Raw genomic sequence first — 20,372 nt, forward strand, 5'->3', positions numbered from 1 at the left:
CTCATTTGTGCTGTCTTCTCCGTGCTCTCAGGCCTTACTTCACTGAACACTGGCCTGGAAGTCAATTTCCTCCCCAGGATCCTGGCGGAGCTCACCCAGCTCAGTCCACAGGCGGCTCTGCTCAGTCGGTGAAACGTTGGCTAATTTACTAGAACAAAGTAGAATGACCCCAATATATCTATCTGGGCTACAACTAACTACAATCTATAGCAATCCTAGCGGTGCTTCAGTTAGAAACTCTTTTCCTCTGAGGAAGAAATTTCTTCTGGAATGAATCACTTTTTTTAGCTCTGTTTTTCCTTTTTAGCATCTTCTCAGTGTGTGTGTTTTAGGAATTAGAGGGTCTCCCTCAAACGGCTTTTCTCATTTTTCCTCAGGAGTAAAAGGTGGGAAGGAGATGAGGGTAGAACACAGAAGCAGTTTTTTTTTTTTTTAGAGGGGGGCTGCTTTTTGGTTCTGGACTTTTTTTTTTTTTTTTGGTCTTGCTTTAAATACGTCATTGGTATTCAAATGACAGCCAGGAATCATTGAAATGCATTTACTCTGTCAGTCAATCAACTGGTATTGAGTCTGCCTCTTGGCTGCCAAGACTTGTGCTAAAGGGCGTCCTCTGTGCTCCCTGAACATTTTAGAAATGCCTCCGTGGACGTTCCTGTCACATGGCATCGAGGGGAATTGTCCCCAGCGTGTGCCTTCTTAGAGAGCAGGGACCACTACGTATTAATTTCTGTAGCTCATAATTCTCTCCGTGAGGAGTTTCCGCCTTCAAAGCAGCCTTTTTCTCCTTCACTTTCTCACCACCCAGTGCAATTTGGAGAACTCTGGTTGGGGGGGGGGGATGCACCAAGCAAGCCTCAGATGTCTGGGAGAGACGTTTGACTTCTGCTTTAATCAGGTGTTCCGTAATGCCACTCACTCCCTGGGTACGGCTAAAATAAAAATACCGCCTCTAAGGACAGCACAGAGAGAGGAAATAAACTACAAATTAAAAAGTGATTAGTGAGTGTTTAGGCAGAAGGTCAAAGGGATTATTTTGGACTTCAAACTTTTCAGCTTTCAGGGCTTGGATTCAGTTACGAAATTACATCCCTGAATTATTTGTGCAGGTGGCAGCTGTCAGATTTGAAGAAGGTTTCTGTGCTTTACAAAAGGAACATTGACAGGGCTGGGAGTGGGGAGCCTGCTCCTGGGGAGAGGGCTGTCTTCTGCACCACGCACTGGAGTGGCTCCAGTCTTGTGCAGGTCGCGTCACCGTCCTTGTCTGAGCTGACACAGCCCTGTCCTGCTTCATCTCGCCACCTTCTTTGAGGAAACCAGTCCAGCCGGTTGATTGGCATCATGTAAACAGGCCAGAGAGTCGATTTTCAGGATTAGGAGTGCAGGGAACTAACCTTTGTTCAATACCTACCCCATGGTATTTCATCCTCTTCAAAGTGGCTGTTGGTGTCCTCTTTTTTACAACTGGGACTCAAAAAGTTCAGCAATTTGCTGAAGATCGCTCAGATTGTAAGTGGCAAAACTGGTTTGCACACCCAGGTCTGAGCTGCTTTCTTGAAATCAGCGCTCTTCTTGTTGGGAATTTTCTTCAGGGCAGCGATTCCCCAGAGGATCACAGCAAATAGATTAGGTGGGGTGGGCGTTGGGGTGGGGGTGCTGCTGAAAGGGATCCTTAGCCCTTGGGCCTGCAGGGCAGGGTGGCAGTGGCAGCTGAGTCACTGGGCAGCATCCCCTCAGTTTACCCCTTCAGAGTATTTTCTGATAGTTTCATGACGCGAAAAATCTGGGCAGCTGGTGAAGATTAAGTGTCCTAAAGATAGATCAACCCGTCCAACCACCACCCTTCTGAGACTTGAAGCTGGTTAAGTTCTCCATAAGATATTCCTGATGCAATTGTCTGCTCCTTATGAGGGCATGTGGTCCTGTGTGGCTTTGGAGGATTGTGTTAGAGAGATAGGATTTGGGATATGAGAAAGAAGAAATTAAATTCAGAAGTAACAGGGTGGGGGGCAGATCTAGGGTCAAAGAGTGTACTGGGGGAAGAGCCCTATCTTCTGAATTTTAGTCCATTTTCTATACATTTGTTCAATACATGTTTGTTGAACACCCACTAAGTGTCATGAATTGCTCTTTGTGCTGGTGAATAAAATATATGGATCCTTTTCTGAAGAGACTCTCAGCTAGCAAGGACACTTACCAACAAGGAGTAATTAGAATACTAGGGGGTGTGTGTGTGTGGGGGGGGGATGTCAGCCTTCCCGTCTAGTAAATGGAGTAAATGACACCTAAGATCTCTCCAAAATTTTACCAGCATATTCCTGAAATATGCCTGACTCCATTTAGAGTAAGATTTGTAACACTCACAAATATCCAATGGATTTTATTTTTTGTTTATTTTTTTGGCTGCTCCCAGAGCATACAGAAATTCCCAGGCCAGGGATGGAACCTGTGCCACAGCAGTGACCTGAGCCGCAACAGTGACAATGCCGGATCCTTAACCCACTGAACAAGGCCAGGGATCGAACATGCATCCTCATGGATACAAATTGGATTCATTTCTGCTGCGCCACAGCAGGAACTCCAATTTGGGGATTTGAAAACATAGATGGGGGCACAGTCTTGGGTTAACATTGAGACATAATCAAAGACACCATCACATACCGATGCACATATGTATACGTATGTCTGATGTGGTCATTACTTATCACAGAAGACATTGCTGAACCAAGAGTTAATTCTTTCTTCTTCTTTTTTTTTTTTTTTTTTTTTTTTTTTTTGGTCTTTTTAGGGCTGTGCCTGCAGCATATGGAAGTTCCTAGGCTAGGCGTTGAATTGGACCTGAGCCACAGCAATGCCAGATCCTTAACCCACTGAGCGAGGCCAAGGATCAAACCTGCATCCTCATGGATACTAGTCAGATTCTTAACCTGCTGAGACACAGTGGAAACTCCAAGAGTTAATTACTTCTATTTTTATAGGTTCAGCAAGGACTTTTATGTTCTCGAGAACAGGGGTAGAAAAGCCAGGGGCCAGGTAGGTAATGGAAGTGACAGAAGTAGACCAGTATAGGAAGGTTGCCAGTACTAAAGCAATGGCAGTGGAACTGGTATGCAGCCTTGGTGTCAGAGAGATGGTGGGGAACAGTGGTGCCCTGGAGAAAGTGAGCCTGTGTTGCCACCACTGCGTATGTTGCTGACCACATGCTGTAGCGCCGGCTTAAAAAGCCGAAATCTGAATGTTACATGAGACCTCCTGTTAACAACTAATGTAAAAAACCTTAAACACTGGGTGGGCCAAACAGAGCATTTCTGCAGGCCAGATTTGGCCATGGGCTGCCAGTTTGTCACCTTTGACCCAGAACTTGGACCGTGCTGTTTGGTGGCTTAGCTTGGCGTGCCCTGGCGGCCTTGGGTTGCCTCCCAGCAGGATTTTGTTCTGCTTCAGCTCTTCATGTTTGGCCCTACATCTGGCTCCAGTCTTGGCTTTTTGACTATGTTGAACTTTGGCCTTCCAGGTGTCTGATGTCCTGCCAGCCCCCAGGTCGTTTACTTTACTGCCACGTGAACCTGGTGTTTTGTGTACACCTGGGCAGCATGGCTTGGACCGGAGCACACTGCTGACGCATGAACGCTTAACTATTGGAAAAACAAGATGAAACGTTCGTTTCCACCCTTAGTATAGACTTACCTCCCATTCAGCCTCCTGTGATCTTTGAGAATGCGTGGCCGGGTTCCTGCTGTGGTATTTCTTCCGTGTCAGGGTGACAGGTCCTGCTAACTACTATCAAAGCCCCTTCTGTTTACATAATCCCAAGAAGTCCCTGGAATTAAAGGATTTTATAAGCATGGTTTTCCCTGGGGATCAGATTGCATTTGGGAAGGGGCTTTTGACAGAACTCTGACCGTGTCTTATTCCCTTCCTAAAAGCTTCCTGTCACGTGCAGACGCAGGAACTAACATTAATGGAGCCACACAATGATTGAATATTGTATAAGGTGACTCGGTTAGTCCTCCCAATCCACTCTGTATGTTGGCAATGCTTGCACAGTGACGGACATGGTGTTCAGAGAGGGAAAGTGACTTGCCCAAGGTCATATAGTAAGCATGACAGGTGACAGAAGTGGAATCCTATCTGCTTGGCTCTGAAATTGCTGATTAAATTGGGAAAAAAGGTAACTCTCCCAGAGTGGGTTACATGGCTAAGAGACTTCTTTGAGAAAAGATATTTACGTCTTGAAGGGATGAATCAGAGTTTGCCAGTGGTACTTCAACCCAGATGTTACAAATCTTACTTCCCAGAGTTGTCAGGAAGATCCCAGGTGATCCTTTATGTAAGAGCTTTAAATCCTCTGCGGGTGATTCTCGATGCTTCCTAGCTCTGGGCAATGTATCGCAAATGAATATATCTGGGTCATAAAGGCGACTGAGGCAGGAGTGTGGCTGGATCTGTGCAAATCTGTCTCAACGTCTGAGACGGAGCCCTTCCTTTTTATCATTGTTCAAGATCAACACGCACTTTCCAGAGCTCTGAAACTTTGCAAATAACCAGCATAGGCAGAGTTCATGTGTACCTAGCAAGAGTGGCTAGCTGGCCCCATCTCAGAATGAACTTTCGAGTCAGAGTATCATATTACATACCGGGTTACACTTCTTATCAACAGAGTGGACACTGAGGCCAGTTATCATTTCTCTGGCCCTCCTTGCTTTGGCTATATATGGATAGTTAATTTAGAGCATTGTTTTAAGTGTTAAATCAGTTGATATATCCAGACCTCTTGGCACACAATAGGTGCCCCATGGGTGTAATTTTACTCATCCTTATTTTATTTACCTTTTCTTTTTGTCTTTTTTAGGGCTGCACCCGCGACATGTAGAGGTTCTCAGGCTAGGGGTTCGAATGGGAGCTATAGGCACTGGCCTACAGCACAGCCACAGCAAGAGGGGATCTGAGCCACATCTGTGACCTACATGACAGCTCACAGCAACGTCGGATCCTTAATCCACTGAGCAAAGTCAGGGAATGAACCTGCATCCTCATGGATACTAGTCAGGTTGGTTAACCACTGAGCCATGATGGAAACTCCGCTCATCCTTATTTTAAAAGAGGGATCAAAAGAGAGAAAGGAGATCTTGGGAAGTTACCCCGTTTTACTTGGGACAGAGGAAAGTCCTTCTGGCTCTGGTAGTCTTATAGTACTAGAAAGAAAATATCTCACTTGCGAAATATGTAACAGTAGCAAAAGAGGTCTGGAATTCTCTCAATGAAAGGTATGAATCATGGACTGTTGGTCAGTTTGTTTTGTTCTTGATGGATGTTCCTCGTGGCAGCCTTTTAACTGAAAAAACCAAAACTGTTAGGGTCTTGTAAGGTGGCATATTAATTATTGTAAAGAATAAAATGATTTTTTTTGGCTGCACCTGTGGTATGCATAACTTCCCAGGCCAAGGATCAACCCCCAACCACAGCAGTGACAACACCAGATCCTTAACTGCTAGGCCACCAGGGAACTCCAGAATAAAATGTTCTTACTTTAAGCACTTGCAAATAGGAAAGGCCATCCAGACACGAATTTTCACACCCACAATTACACTGAAGACAGGTGACTCTTGGTCATGGAGCCTGAGACTTTCTGAAGTTGAGGAACCCCAAAATAATGCCCATGGTTGTGTCCCCAGCACCTCATACATCGCCCAGTACTCAGGAACTGTCCACACATACTTGTGGAATCCAACTGAAAACCCAGGACGTGGGCCCAGGAAACCCAAGTGCCAGGACTAGACCTGCCATTCTTTTCTTCATTTCTACCATGTCGTTGCTTTGGATTCCAACAATCTTCTTTTTGTGAAGAAAGGGCCTGAACTTTCCAGTGCTGAAGAATTGAGCATTTGTCAAAGAGAGCCTCTAGATCCAGGACATGGCATGTTCACACCCGCCAGTAGCAAGTGTTTTTCATGGCAGCCTCTTTCAAAGGTGGGAAACGCCTTCAGAGTCAACCTAGTTTTGTCTCATCTGGATTGTGTCCAGTCTAAAAATCTGGACAAATATCGTAAACCAAAGAAAGTTTGCACACTTTGAAGACCAGTAGCAATTAATTACTTTAAATAGAAACCCTGTCACTTACAAGCAACATAAATATTTGTATTTTGAACCTCTAAGTAGTAGTTGGGTTGACCATTCTGGCCTCGAGTGATTAAAAAAAAAAATCAGTTGGTCATATTTTAACAGGGAATACATTTATAAAGAAAGGGAGGGTCAGGTCATGGAGTAAGAAAACATGAGCCAAAAGAAAGACAGACCTGGGTTCAAATCCCAGTGACTGGTTGACTCACTTGGGAACCTTGCAGAAGGTACAAAACTTCTGGCTTGTTTTCCATTGGGTACACATGAAAATATTGACCTGTAGCGTTTCCTAGCTGTTGTGGAGTTTAAAAGACATTAATTCCTAATTAGACGCTAAGCTCCTTGAAGTCAGAAGCCCACTGGATTTCTAACACCTGGTCCAAATGGGTGCCATTCGCTTGCTTTGACTTCAGATGAGCCGCTTAACCTTTGTAAGCCTTCATTTTTTCATGGATGAAGTGGGTAAAACAGGAAGGTCCGTAGACCTCTACCCTGTAGGTGAGAAGCATGATTTCAGCAACCACATGTGGATTCTTTATCCAGTATTACTGTGTGAGTAGATACGTAGGCTTTCTGCAGATGTAAGCTGAATTATTACTGTCGCAAATGCTGGGCTTGACTTATCTTCAGGTAACGAGCGCGCAGGTGAAGTGGAAAGTTGGACAGCTCTGGAAAGGGCACTTGCGGGACCTGGTCTGTGGGAGCGATGGGAAACCTCTCCCCTGTGTTCTGATTTCAGTCGTGCAAAAGGACAAACATGTCTCATTTACTCTCCCACCCTCACTCTTTCCCTCCCCTCGCAAGGGCTTTCTAAAGAGCACTTTGAGAGTGGGAGGCTGGGTTTAATTTTGCACAAACTTGAAGCTGGGGCTGGGTCACTTGGGTAACACTTCCCACATGACTTTATCAATGGGTGGGCCACGGAAACTTATCCCGTGTTTTTATACGCCCCACCCCCAAACCGCCCAACCTGCCCAAGTGTTAGTTTTTCAAAGCCCAAGAACTTTCAAAGGCCTGAACCCAACACAGGGGCCTTTCTTCATGCTTTGATTTTCTGCCCATTAAGTGTTTGTCATTGAGTTCATATTTCGCCTCCTCGGCAGCCTACACATCCCAAGAGGTCCCTGGAGGTTTGGGGAGTTAATTGATCCTTGATTAAAAGAAGGAGAACTGCTTCAGTCTAGGTCTAGCATCTCCAGATGGGGTGTGTTTTGTGTGTGTGTGTTTGTGTACATACATTTTGGTTCTGCTTTGCAAAAAGCTCGTAATGTACCTTTTGATTTATCTAGAAAATAGATAAATCTCCATTCCAGGATGTTGACTTCAGAGTTTTAATTATATTAGATACCAACATGTGGGGTACATGGTGAATGTTCAGCAAACAGTAGCCCATGCTCTTGCCTTGACTCTTTCCAAACAAAGCGTTTTTTTCTTCCAAGCACGTGAGGTTTGCTGAGCTTCCGTGACTGCATTAATCCTCAGAGGTGCTTCCTTCCCTCTATTTTAAGGGACTGACTGACTTTAGAAAACACCCAGGTGTCAGATCCTTTGAGCCTGGTCCAGCTCCACCACGGACTGGCCCGGTGACTCTGGTAAGTCACTTTAATCCCTCTGAACCTTAGGGTGACTTAACGTGTTAGTTTTTATGACTGCCTCTCCAAGGCCACTGGAAGACTGGGACTCCAGCTCCAACTCAGTAGCCCCATCCGTGCCGAGAAGAGAGCAGGCAGTGGAGCTCTCAGACTGCCGAGGTTTATGTGGGGGTCCCTGGTGTCTTGTGTCTCTCATCCCCGTCTGTAGCCAAATTTAAAATTGTATCCTCATCGTGGCAACAGCCCTCAGTTTTTGTGGATGGATTATTGCAATCCTTCAACTACACTGAGTTTTCATGAGTGCATTTAGCCCCTGGACCCCAGAAACTTCCTCCTCATAGAAGGGGCAAAGTAAGCCTCACATCTGGGCTATCTTGTTTTTTTGTTTTCTTTTTTGGCCACGCCTTGACATATGGAGTTCCCAGGCCACAGATCAGATCAGAGTCACAGTTTTGAGTTGTGCGACAGCTGCGGCAACACCGGATCCTTAACCCACTGTGCCAGGCTGGGGATCGAACCCGTGTCCTGGTGCTGCAGCGATGCTGTGCATCCCACTGCACCACAGTGGGAACTACTGGGCTGTCTTTCGTGTCCCTGGTAAAGTGTTCTTTTGTGCCTTTGCTGTACCCTCTACATACATCAGTCTTCGTATGAAAAGTATTTTAGTGCACTTGTTTTCACGACTCTCTTATAATACCGTGAACCTCTGGAGGGCAGGAATTTTGATATTCTCACCCCTTGATTTGCCATGGCTAGCACTGGGAGTTTGCTTGAATGGGATGATCAGGGGAGTTCCCATCATGGCTCAGGGCAAATGAATCTGACTAGTATCCATGAGGACACAGGTTTGATCCCTGGCCTCGCTCAGTGGGTTAAGGATCCGGCGTTACCGTGAGCTGTGGTGTAGGTTATAGATGTGGCTCAGATTCCGCGTTGCTGTGGCTATGGTGTAGGCTGGCAGCTCTGATTCGACCCCTAGCCTGGGAACCTCCGTATGCCACAGGTATGAGCCTTAAAGAAAAGAAAAGAAATGATCAGGGACTACAGTGGTTGGTAAGAAAGGTGGTGCCAACGTTGGCAGTGGAGATCCTACGTTAGAGCAGGGCAGCCTCTTCTCTGTGTCCTGCAGAGGCAAGGCACAGTGTTACGTCTCTTGAGGACCAGCTGCCCCGTGGGGGGGTCATGTTTATGCCTTTCCCATCAACTGAAGGGACTCTGAGGTTACTCTTCTCCTGGAACCAAGTCAAAATTTGACTGGCATCACCCCCCCCCCCCAGTCATACCACAAGTTTGCAGGGGAAGACAGAAAAAGCCATTGGGTTTTCTAAATGCTGTCTCCACGCCTTTTAAGAGAATAAACAGAGTGTATTCAGATCCAACATCTTGTCTGTTTTTGCTCATTATCCACATAACTGGAACCGGAAACCCTCCCCAAGGCTTGGACAAGGAAGGAAGGAAAAGGATTTGGATCGCTCCCAGATTAAGAGCACAAAGGAACCGACCACTCAGATTTCTTCCCTAACCGTCTCTGCGGGATGGTCCCCGCCTCCTTCCTTTTCACACTGGTTGTGTGTCCATGCTGTGCGCCAGACCCTGTGCTGACACCACCCGTGCTGTGGCCTGGCTTCTTCCCATGAAAGAACAACTTCCTGTCCTGATGTTATTCCATTGTACGTGTCTTCGCTTACTAGATTGTCCGTATCCTGCGGGCAGGGCTTGTGTCATCTTTGCATGCCCTGTCCTCAGGGTGCATATTTAAGACACAATAAATATTTGCGAAGTCAACGAAGGAGTGAATGCATTAATGTATCCCAGCAAACCCAAAGCAAGCCTGCCTTCTTTGCCTTTGCGCAGATGCGGAGGGGATTTGGGCAGTGGGAAGTTACTTGCGTGAGTGGAGGGAGCTGTGTCGAGATCATTAACTGAGCTGACTCCACCACTCTTTTATGGGTTTTATTGTCCTTAGGAACATATGTTTTACAGGCCTATCATGTGAACTCTATTAAAAATAGACGCTGGGGGGCCAAGAGCCGAGCACAAATGTAAGGAACTCGGGGTCTGTTCCCTTCCTGAGTTTATTAGCAACGCTTTGGCTCCCAGGCACCACAGAGGCTGCGGCTGGGCTCGCGCTTCAGCCTTCAGCACGACGTGTGGAACTTTAAAAGCGGACTATTAATATCATACGACTGGCCTCGCAGCTACCTTTCATCGCCAACTTGGCCACACTTCCAAATGTTTCGGCGGTGGAATGAAGATGGTTCAGGCCCCTGTGATCGCTTTTCCCTCCCAGCCCCCAGCCCAAGAAGAGGGGCTCACGGCACTCACCAGGTCTAAGCCAAAACGTATCTTCACCGTCTCCCCTTCCTCCTTTTCTCCATCACCGAGACGGGGTTTCAAGAGCTCACGGTTATTGCCTTCGAGGGCCCTCTGTGTTTACTTTAAGAAGGTCAGGCACAATGCTGTGGTGTGTTGCTGGGCTTTCTTTTCAAAGCACCAGTATGAATTTGATAAAGTAAATTGTTGTTCTAGCAGGAAGCAGTTAGGGGTCACAAAATAAATAGCTGTAGAATTCAAATAAATCCAAAGAATAAAACCAAATAAATCCATGTGTGTATGCACAGTGATACATAAATACACTTTTTAGAAAGTGTGCCTTATTTTTTTTTTTTTTTTTTTATCGCTGCCGTCTGGACCAAAGTCATTGAAAAACTGGAGTTCATGGTACTTTTTTTTTTTTTTTTTTTTTTTTTTTTCTTTATAAGAGGCAGCCTGGGCCTTTGAGCACCATGACATGAGTTTAATTCTTTTTGAGAAAAAAAAAAAAAAAAAAACATGAAAATGGAATCTTATCGTTAAAACGGTCATTTATCATGGGGTGTTTTCCACTAGTGAAGTTCACAGGTCGGAACCAATCTGCGAAGTTAAATTAGGGATTTGGGCCCTTTGGGGTGGACGAAGAGACTCTGAGGGAGCTAAGGATTCTTTCTGAGCCTCTGTTCTCCCCACTTACAGACCATCGATAATAGTGCTTTTAAATGATTTTAAAATGAGCGCTCAGGGTTGTTGGGCAATTCGATGCAAAAATGGATAGAAAAAACCTTACACATTGTTGATGCACATCGATGGCACCTGTTATCATCCTGATGTTTTCCCTGGTCTTTTTCAATCCTGACATTGCTGTTGCTCACAGTTTGCTTTAACTTTGTAAGGTGGTGTTAGGGCTTGATATCGAACTTGAATGTACAGGAGGAAGTGCTGTTAAAAAAAAGAGCATGAACCAAGACAGAGGGACTGGGTCCTGTTTGGTTGGAGGGTATGTCCAGAAGGTTCAGGTCATGGGAAACTCCCGGAGGTCATACTCGGGGACTTTATCTTACCCTCTGCAATGGGGACTCAGTGAAGAGGCTTGAGCAAGGCAATGACATGCTCATGGCCATGGTCAGGAAGTAAACCAGTGGATATGTGTGAGCGGCATGGAAGGTCAGAAGGCCACTCTGGAGGCTGCTACTGTGTCCAAGAGCTATAATGGGCCCTCGTTTTTTTTTTTTTTTTTTTTTTTTGGCCTGAGGATTTTGAGAGCCTTTTCCTGGCAGGTGATGGAATGAATCCATTTTCCATGACCTTTCAGAGAATGGCATCTGAGCTGGCCACTGATAAACTAGTGGCAGCTGCAAGCATGCCTGTGTCCCTAATGCCCCTGGGCTCTGTTCCAGGGTTGCGGGCAGCGGGGCCCAGCTCCGCTCTGCTCAGTCTTCGTCAATGACTTTGAATAGTGAAACCAAAGCCCTGAACATGGCATTCACTGAGCAGCTACTAGGTGCCAACACTATGCTTGAAGTTTTCTGTGCTTTGTTCTCCTTCACTCATCACCACAACTCATCTGTGGGCTCAGGAAGATGGAGAGAGAACCGGAGGTCACATTGCTAGGAAGTGGCGGATCTGGGGTTCAAATTCATGTTGTCTGACTCCAGGGTCTTCAGTTTTTCACCCACAGAACCTTGGATGAGTTTCTTGAAGGGGAGATGGTTGGCTTCAGAGAAGAATGTACTTGGAGGCGTCATACGACAGCATGAGACTTAGGGCTGTTTTAGTGGTGATGGCACACTGGGCTTTGAGTTTTAGCAGGTTGTTGTAGAGCAGTAGGGGAAAAAAGCTCCTGCCCCACTGCATCCAGGTCCTCCCTCTGTGCGCTCGATCAGGACAGGAGGATCACCCTATACTCTTCTCAGTGGGGACTAAGGGGGGAAGGGGTGTGTGTAGAGAAAGCTCCCTCTGGGCTATAGCTCACTACAGATGCAAGGGATTTGCTTCACCGTCAGTGCTGCTCTTTGGGGTGGTCTTTGCTGTAGGTCATTCTTCTTCGGCTTCTTTGCACTGATGTGTTCCCCCTTCTCTCTCTTTTTTTTTCTTTCGGTATATGAAGCGGGCCTGCCCTTCATCATCATCGAGACAAGCACCATCAAGCCTTACCACCGGGGTTTTTATTGCAATGACGAGACCATCAAGTACCCGCTGAAAACCGGGGAGACAATCAATGATGCTGTGCTCTGCGCTGTGGGCATTGTGATCGCCATCCTCGCGGTAAGCATCCAGACCGCCACACTCCACCTGGCTGACTCCCCTGGGTCACATCATAAACTATCCGAGCCAGCAGAGGTTTGGAAGAGCCAGTCGAATTTCCCTGGATGAACACTCTCTTCATGCAGTTAATAGTATTACTAATAGTTTATTTAAAATGCAATATTTTAAAATACTAAATATATATATATGATAAAAGTAGACTAAGCAACCTCCTAAAATACTTTGCATACATTACCCTTGCAACAAGAAAGTGTAGACGTTGTTCTAACATTTCTTCTATAAGTTAAGAAACTGAAGTTCTCGGAGTAAAAATAATTTGCCCAAGGTGACTCGGTTAATAAGTGGTCAAATTGGGATTTGAACCTAATTGTCCCGAGCCTCAGAGTCTGAGCTCCGAGCCCTCTGTGTTAGATGAGGGAAATGCCTTACCAAATATCTCAAGCATTTTCTGTATTCTTTCCACACGATCATGGTGTAGCTCTGACAGCGATACTGCCACTGGCATTCTCTGGCCTATTGTTGAATTCGCTTGTCCAGAGGCTGTGGTGCCAGAGTGCAAATAAAAAACGAGACTTGCAATCCAGACACCTAGGTTCGAGACCTGGCCATCCACCGACAAGCTGTACATCTTTAAAACCAGGGTGATCCTCTTGTTTCAAAGCTTTGCAGTGAGGAGTAAAAGAGAGCATTAATATGGAAAGTCTTGGCAAAATCTTACTTGCTGACCAGGTTACTGATACGCAGGCGTACAGCCGAGAATTTACATCCAGATCTTCCCCTAGAGGGTGAAGTCAAAAATGCAAAAATGTGCCACAGACTTGACAAGATCCAGAATTATTTTGTGCAACAGTAGCCTCATGGGAATCAGTGCATGGTCTACCTGAGCTCCACTTAGAAAGTCACTGCCCTGTTTTAGATGTGTCCATTTAGGGCAGGGGAGGCGGAGAGTAACCGAGGGTGCTCCAGTTGTGATTTGTAGTTCATACATTTGCACAGCCATCCGTTCTGCCCCTCCAGTATTTTCTCCGTTTTTTCCTTGGCCCTGAACCCCAGCCATGTGGACAAAGGGATAGGTATCATGTCCACCGAAATTAAAAAAAAAAAAATCTCTCTTCCAGATCCTTGAGTCATCTTTGTGTTAGTCTTGGCCTGGTTATCTTTAGCAAACCCAGAAGGAAGAACGTTAATAAGAAACGTGTGAAATGGGTGCTGGTATCTGTACCATACAAATGGAAAATCAGAAGCTCAGTGGCGTTAAATGAAATGCTCAAAGTGTACTGCCAGTGAACAGTTGGAGACTAAGCCTGGCTTATGCTGACACCCTCGATCCCATCTTAGACGTGCTCTCCCATTGGAGGTTGGCTGTCCCAGCCGTGCGAACGGCTCAGTGAGATAGGTGGTTAACTACTCTTGCCTTCTCAGCATCGAATGCAAGCTGCTGATGGTACAGGAAGCACACATTTCATGAAGTTTTTCTTTTGACTTCCCCACTCCGGGGGTTGGTTATAAATGTTGAGACCCCTCTTTGTTTTGTAAGAACATCGTAAACCAGGCACACAATCAACAGTTTTGACATTCGGGGAGGGGGCAGGGAGGCGAGCAGAATTCTTTCCAACCTTTAAAAGAAAAACAGTCCATTTGGCAACTGTAGTAGTTTCTTAAAAGTGGACTAAGGATCTTTGTGTTCAGAAGCTGAGAAATATAAATCTGATTTTACTGTTTGCTCCAAATTAACAGTGCGGAGCTGAGTTGTCTGGGGAGAATGGCTTCGCCTCGGGAAAAAAAAATGTGACCGAAGGTGAATACCTGATCAGGCTTACTGAGGTTTGAACAGGTGTTTTTGACACTTGGAGGATCAGTTAATTGAAGGCCTGAGAAGCGGCGGCTAACCTGGGAGCAGTAGAGATAAAGACAGCACAGGGGCTGGGATGTCCTGCGATCTTCTCTGTCTTTCCACGCCGTTGTTCGTGGCTGGCTTTGTGGGCAACTCCCAGACACGGTGACGGTCCGGTGGAGAGAGGCGCTCCTCAGAGGCCTGGGTCCCCCTGGCTTTGTGACTTGCTGGTTTCTCTAGGCCTCATGTTCCTCGGCTGTAAAATGAGAGTGGTGTCTGCCTTCCTTCATGGGGGCAGCTGTGGGAAGCCACTTTCCTGGGCATGCGCCTTGCTGCCGTGGGCTCCTTAGATGCAGGAGACAGGCAGACCTCCCTCTCTGAGGTCTGCGTGTCTCATCCATTCTCCCTTCCCCAAGCCAAATTCCTGGTCAGCAGCTCTTTCCCTGCTGTTTGCCAAGACCAGCCCCTTCTTCCTCACCAGATGCTAGTGTTTCTAAGAAAAAATCTGCTTTGAAGAGATTGGTTGTGACTGACCTCTCTCCCCCCCCCCCCCCCCCCCGTGCCACGTTGATGTTTTAGTTAAAATGCTCCCCGACCTCCCAGGTTTCCTTGAAACAGTCACGTGCTGTGGCCTTGGTTCTAGGATGGGCAACAGCGATGCTTCCCTGTCCTGTATAGTGTCAGCAAAATAGGCTTGAGCGGGGCTTCTTTCCAGTTCTGAGAAAGCCAGGCAAGCAAATGCGGCCATAAGCCGTATCCTTGGTCAGGTGCTGCGCTTGTGCCATTGAAACCTGGGACGGTGTTCAAGCCTTTCACCCTCGGGGAAAACCACCTCTAGACACAGGGTTTTCTTGTGTCTCAGTTTCGCATGAGGTCAGGGGCACATGTAGCAAATTAACAAACCTCATTGCACCTCCGTCTGTGAAATGGAGATAGTATGTCTACTTAGGAAGGTTTTCAGAAATAAATGAGCTGATGTATATAAAGGAACTCAGTGTCTGACACATGCAGTATACACAATACATGTCCACTGTTTTTATTTAAGTGAGCAAACAGAGTCGAAAAGTGGTGAACTGACTTCGCCAAGACCTTCTGTCTAGTGAGAGTAGACTCAGGAAAGGAATTCCCGCCTTTAAACTCATCACACCTCCTCTCCTTCCTTGTAATTTAGTCCTTAGACCCCGGGTCCCTTGACTCGCGTGCCAAGGCTCTTTGCAAGAAAGCTTTTACCTCCTGACTCAGCTGCCCCTGCATTTCAGCTGGAGGCATGTGTGAGGGGGGCTCCTAATGAAGTCTGCTTGCCTGCAAGGACCAGCGTACTCATGAGAAAAAGGAAAAGCAAAGACCTCAAAGGAAAAGTGAATAATTCACGGTAATACAGATGATCAATTCTGGAAAAGCTGTGTAACTTGAATTCAACAACGACAACAGCCCCACGTCCCCACTCTCCCACTGTGACTGGTCAGAGAGCCTGGCTGGCTCCTTCCAGAATCTGCTTCTGATCAGAGGGCGTGAACGACAGTCAGGGAGGGTGGAGGGGGACCTGGAGCTGGAAATCTAATCATGCTGCTACTTGCTGCCCTGGCCGCCTCCTGCCGAATGTCAGGTTTATTTAAGACAGCACGAGAGGCCCTGGCCGATTTGGATACCCTTGCTCCTGTCTGAATGGTCCCCACAACAAAGGGATGGCATGCCCGTGGAGTTTAGAGTGTGGTTTAGAGATGCAAATCATCAGAAGTTATAGAGAAAGCAGACACCTTTCTGTGGGAGAGATGTGGAAAAATCCAGTCATTTTGACCTCTTTTTCAGCTGTATCTCGAATTCTGGAATTATAGCATAATAGGAATTCCTTCCAAATCCACAAGGCAGTGGTTCCTATCCCTGCCTTGTCAGGGTTTAATGACTCTAACAGCAGTGAGATGAGGAGTGAAAACAGTAAATATCATCTCCTATCGAGCCTCCCCTCCCCTCCCTCGGCCTTGCACTGCACTGCGAAGAGAATTGTGGGCAGAGATTTTGATACGGAAAAAAATGCTCAGTATTCTTTTTGAATAAACTTGGGCTCAGTGCTTGCCTTGGTCAGACCCCGCAAGAGGTTTAATAGAGATTATTAATATCTAGGAGTTGAAGTGTGATGAGTCATGGGTGATCCTCTTCTCCCTCCAGCCATAAAAATGCTCCTTTCCCTCAGATCCTATTGATGCTGACCCTGTAATGCTATTCGTAACTAGAGAAAAAGCTCAGACTGAGGTTTGTGGCCTAACTTCTTCTTTTTTTTTTTTCTTTTTAATTTTAGTGGAGTACAGTTGACTTCCAAAGTTGTGTTCGTTTCAGATATACAGCAAAGTGAATCAGTTATACATGTACTTATGTCCATTTTTTTCCCATATAGGTTACTAAGGAACATTGAGTAGTCCTCCGTGTGTTAAATAGTAGGTCCTTGCTAGTTATCTATCTTATCTATAGGAGTGTATGTGTGTTAATCCCATCCTCCGAGTTCATCCCTCCCCACCCTTTGGTAACTACAAGTTTGATTTCAAAATCTGTGAGTTTGTTTCTATTGCATAAATGAGTTTTTTGGTATTGTTTTTATTAGATTGCACATATAGGTGATATTATATGATATCTGTCTTCTCTGACTTCACTTAGTCTGATAATCTTTAGGTCTATCCATGTTGCTGCAATGGCCTTATTTTGTTCTTTTTTATGGCTGAGTAATACTCCACTGGGTATATGTACCACATCTTCTTGATCCACTCCTCTGTTGATGGACATTTAGGTTGCTTCCATGTCTTGCCTATTGTGAATAGTCCTGTGATGAACATTGGGGTGTATGCATCTCTTCAGATAATGGTTTTCTCGTGGCCTAACTTCTGTGCTTATTCATTCTGTGACTTATCCTTCAAGTTCTGGCAAAGCCACTGACCCCTATGGAAAAGAGCCATACCTACCTTTCCTGTAAATTAATGACAGTATTTTACCAACTCCACAGGTTCGTGCTGGGGGTTGACTTAAGGGACATTCCGTGTGTCATCAGTGAGAGTCCTCTTCTTTCCTCTAGTGTCATACAGTTGACAGAGTGACCTTTATGTGGACATTTTCTTCTTTGCACCTGGTTGTGATCCTGGGGGTGGATTGGTACAGCTGAGGCACCTGGGGTTCAAGATATGAAATGACTTTCTTGTAACTAATTAATGGCAGGGACAGACCAGAAGTCTTCTGATTCTAAGGCAAGGCTTTTTTTTTTTTTTTTTTTTTTAACATATGACACGCCTGCTGCCTTCTAAAGCCAGCCTCCCTTCCACATTGCTTATCAAGCACCCAGGGCGTGGGAGGTGCTGGGGATCCAGTGTTGTACCTCACCCCAACAAGTTGCATGTTGTCTTTTGTCACTAAACAGCCAGAGGCTGCCCCATCTCAAGCAGACAAATAATAGCACCTTGAATACACATTGCTTTGTAATGTGATTCGTGTCCACAACTTGTCTCCCCAGCTAGATAATAGGTTCCTGCAAAGCAGAGATCAGGTCCTTTCCTTTTGCACGTGGTAGGTACTAAATAAACACCAAGCAAACACCTCCTCCTGGAAGCATTCCTTGGCTGCCTCCTCCCCTGCCTTCCAAAGGTTGCAGAGACCCCTGGGCTCATCTCTGTCTTTGCAGTCACTGTACTGAGCTGTCATGTCTGTGTACTTGTCTATTTCCTGGTTATCCTGACAGCTGCATCAGGGCAGGGACTGGTCTGATTTGATTTTGGTGGGTTTTTTTTTTTGTTTTGTTTTTGTTTCTTTGTTTGCTTTTCAAACAAACAAAGGTTCAGTAGTACCTTTGGCATATAAAAGTTCCCAGGCTAGGGGTCAAATCAGAGCTACAGCTGAATCAGAGCTACAGCTGCTGGCCTACGCCACAGCCATGGCAACACTGGATCCTTAACCCCACTGAGTGAGGCCAGGGATCGAACCCGCATCCTCCTGGATACTAGTTGGGTTTGTAATCCACTGAACCACAACAAGAACTCCCTGATTTGATTTTGTAATGCTAGCGCAAGTCACAGACTGGGATGCTCAGTACACGTGAAAATCACAGAGGAGGCTACACATTTTGGGCAGAAACTCAAAAGCCTCAGACCAAGAGATGTCAGAGAGCCTAGGGAGCAGGGACAGTGTCCTACTTGTTTCTCTAAAATCTTAACGATGGTCCATGATGCATATGGGGCCTGCTCTGTATCACATGCACATTTCGGGCTGGAGAGACAAGAAGAAGAGCTTATACCTCCAGGACTTGTTTATTCAGGATCAGGCTTCAGTTGCCCCACATCTGGACTTCATTACTTCCTCCCTCCCCACCCCCCCATCTCCCTTTATCTCAGAGAGCTCTGCCAAGAAAACAAGGTTCCCCAAGATCGCCTCCTCATTAAAGGTTAGTTGAGTTGAAGTCGGGCTGGCCCGGCGGTGCCTTGGTGGGGGCCCCAGTCCCCCCGTTTACAATGCACGACATCTGTGCAGTTACCGGGACCACCCACGGAGAGTGGCCGTGTTAATCCTTCAACTGTGTCATCCCTGATCAGAAGGCTTCAGAGTTCTCCTGAGACCTTACCCCTGGGGGTGGGGGTGGGGCGCTGTTTGCGACATTGAGATTAGGATTTAGGTTGTTGCCTTTCCCCGTCACCCCCACCCCCACTCTCTGCAGCAATTCTGCCTTAGTTTCTATCCCTCTTAGGGGTTAAGGGCATATTGGAAAATGTATCTAATATGAAGGTGATAACATTCTTCATTTAGGTGATAATGCTGAGGAGGCTAAGAAATCTGTGTGAGTCAGTTTTAGGGGGTTGGGGAGAGAATCAGATACCATTGGCGAGCTATCTAGTGGGCTGGAAACTAATATGCCTTATCTTAAACCCTCTTTAGCAGCTACAGGGGGTAGGTATTATTTACCCCGTTTTACAAATGAAGGAGGGTCCTGAGGCTTAAGGGGGAATGTGGCTAGAGTGAGATTACTCAGCTTGGTGAATGGGGAGCAGGAATGGAAACCCAGGTCGGCCTGGCTTCAAAGCCCAGCATGTGGACTGACATCGAAGACCCACTCCCTGCTGGCGGCTGTGCAGAATGCCCTTTATTTTGTGGGCCAGAAGAACTTGAGTTCCTGCGTGTGCAGAGCCCAAGGTATGGAGGAAGACGAAACATCTAGACCACTGGGCAGGTGACCCCCTGAGATGCACAGGGTGAGGCATTGTGATGGGCCCCTTGGCCTCGAGGTGGATGCCCACAGATACTGTCCTCGGAGCTTAAGGTCTAAAGGGGAAGCAGGGCCGGTGCAAGACTGACTGTAGCATCAGACCCTCAAGGAGGCTAAAGGATTGGTCAGAGAATTAGAAGAGTCAGGGCAGTGCAGAGTGGTGGGCCCCACAGAGGTGAGAGCTTCAAGGACAAACTAGGCAAATGCTGTAGATGGGCTAAGGTGTGAGAAAAGTGCTGCGGGAGTTGAGCGAAGGTCACCGAAGGTTGTTTTCATTGGTGAAGGCTTCAGCATCACCATCATTCATGCAGCACTTGTCCCATTTAACCATCACAATCGGACTTCCCGTGTGGCTCACAACATGATAACTATCACAACCACCCTGAGCCCTTGGTGCTGTCACCGTATCATCCCCTTTTGGACACAGGAGGAGACCAAGAGTTCTAGAGCTCAGACTCTTGAGTAGAGGAGCTCAAACTCTACCCCAGCGTGCTAGTTGGCACTTGAGCTCTACTTGGAAGGGGAGGTGGAACTTGCATCAGAAATCCTGATCTTCCAGGCAGAGGGGATTGCCTCACTGAGACGGAAACAATAGGGTGTTTTCGAGAAATGTAGAGCAGACCTGTTTGACTGGAGAAATAGAGTGTAAGGGAGTAGACAAAGATAAAGTGGGAAGGGATTGCTGCAAGATTGTGAAACTCATTGAGTGTTAAGGAGTTTTTACTCCAGTTAATTGGCTAGAGGTTGATGAAAGTATTCTCAGCTTACTTGGCCAATTTTCTAGCCAAGATAAGGATGCAGCCTGGACCACAGAGGTGGTAATGCAAGAGGAAGGGAGGGAAGGGGATGGTGTGAGACACCTTGCGTAGGTGGGATGAACGGAATTTGATGACAGCAGGGTAAAGAAGAGGGAGGGGTCTAAGATTTCCTCTCCTTGCAGTTATAGGCTTGGTGGCATCTTGGCAGAAATAGAGGAAAGAGAAGTGAGGTTTGGGGCAGAGGTTGGAACGAGGGT

At 46.5% G+C, this 20,372-nt stretch overlaps 1 protein-coding gene across 8 annotated transcripts in view; it reads left to right on the top strand.

Annotated features, from left to right (window-relative positions):
* The window catches only part of PLPP3 (phospholipid phosphatase 3), a 94,170-nt gene that overhangs the window by 34,954 nt on the left and 38,844 nt on the right, over positions 1-20,372 (top strand). For all 8 annotated transcript variants that reach the window (XR_014808229.1, XR_014808230.1, XR_014808231.1 and 5 more), the window contains one exon: positions 12,133-12,290. Coding sequence is in view for 2 of the 8 variants with exons in the window: in XM_005665388.4 (XP_005665445.1) it covers positions 12,133-12,290 (158 nt within the window). In the remaining 6 variants the exon portion in view is untranslated. The remainder of the gene's footprint in view (positions 1-12,132; positions 12,291-20,372) is intronic.

Source organism: Sus scrofa, chromosome 6 (genome assembly GCF_054392235.1).
Source record: "Sus scrofa isolate SSC_HxYL_T2T_F1_AM1 chromosome 6, Sscrofa_HxYL_maternal_Yorkshire_Landrace_v2.0, whole genome shotgun sequence".
In the NCBI taxonomy this organism is placed as follows: domain Eukaryota; kingdom Metazoa; phylum Chordata; class Mammalia; order Artiodactyla; family Suidae; genus Sus; species Sus scrofa.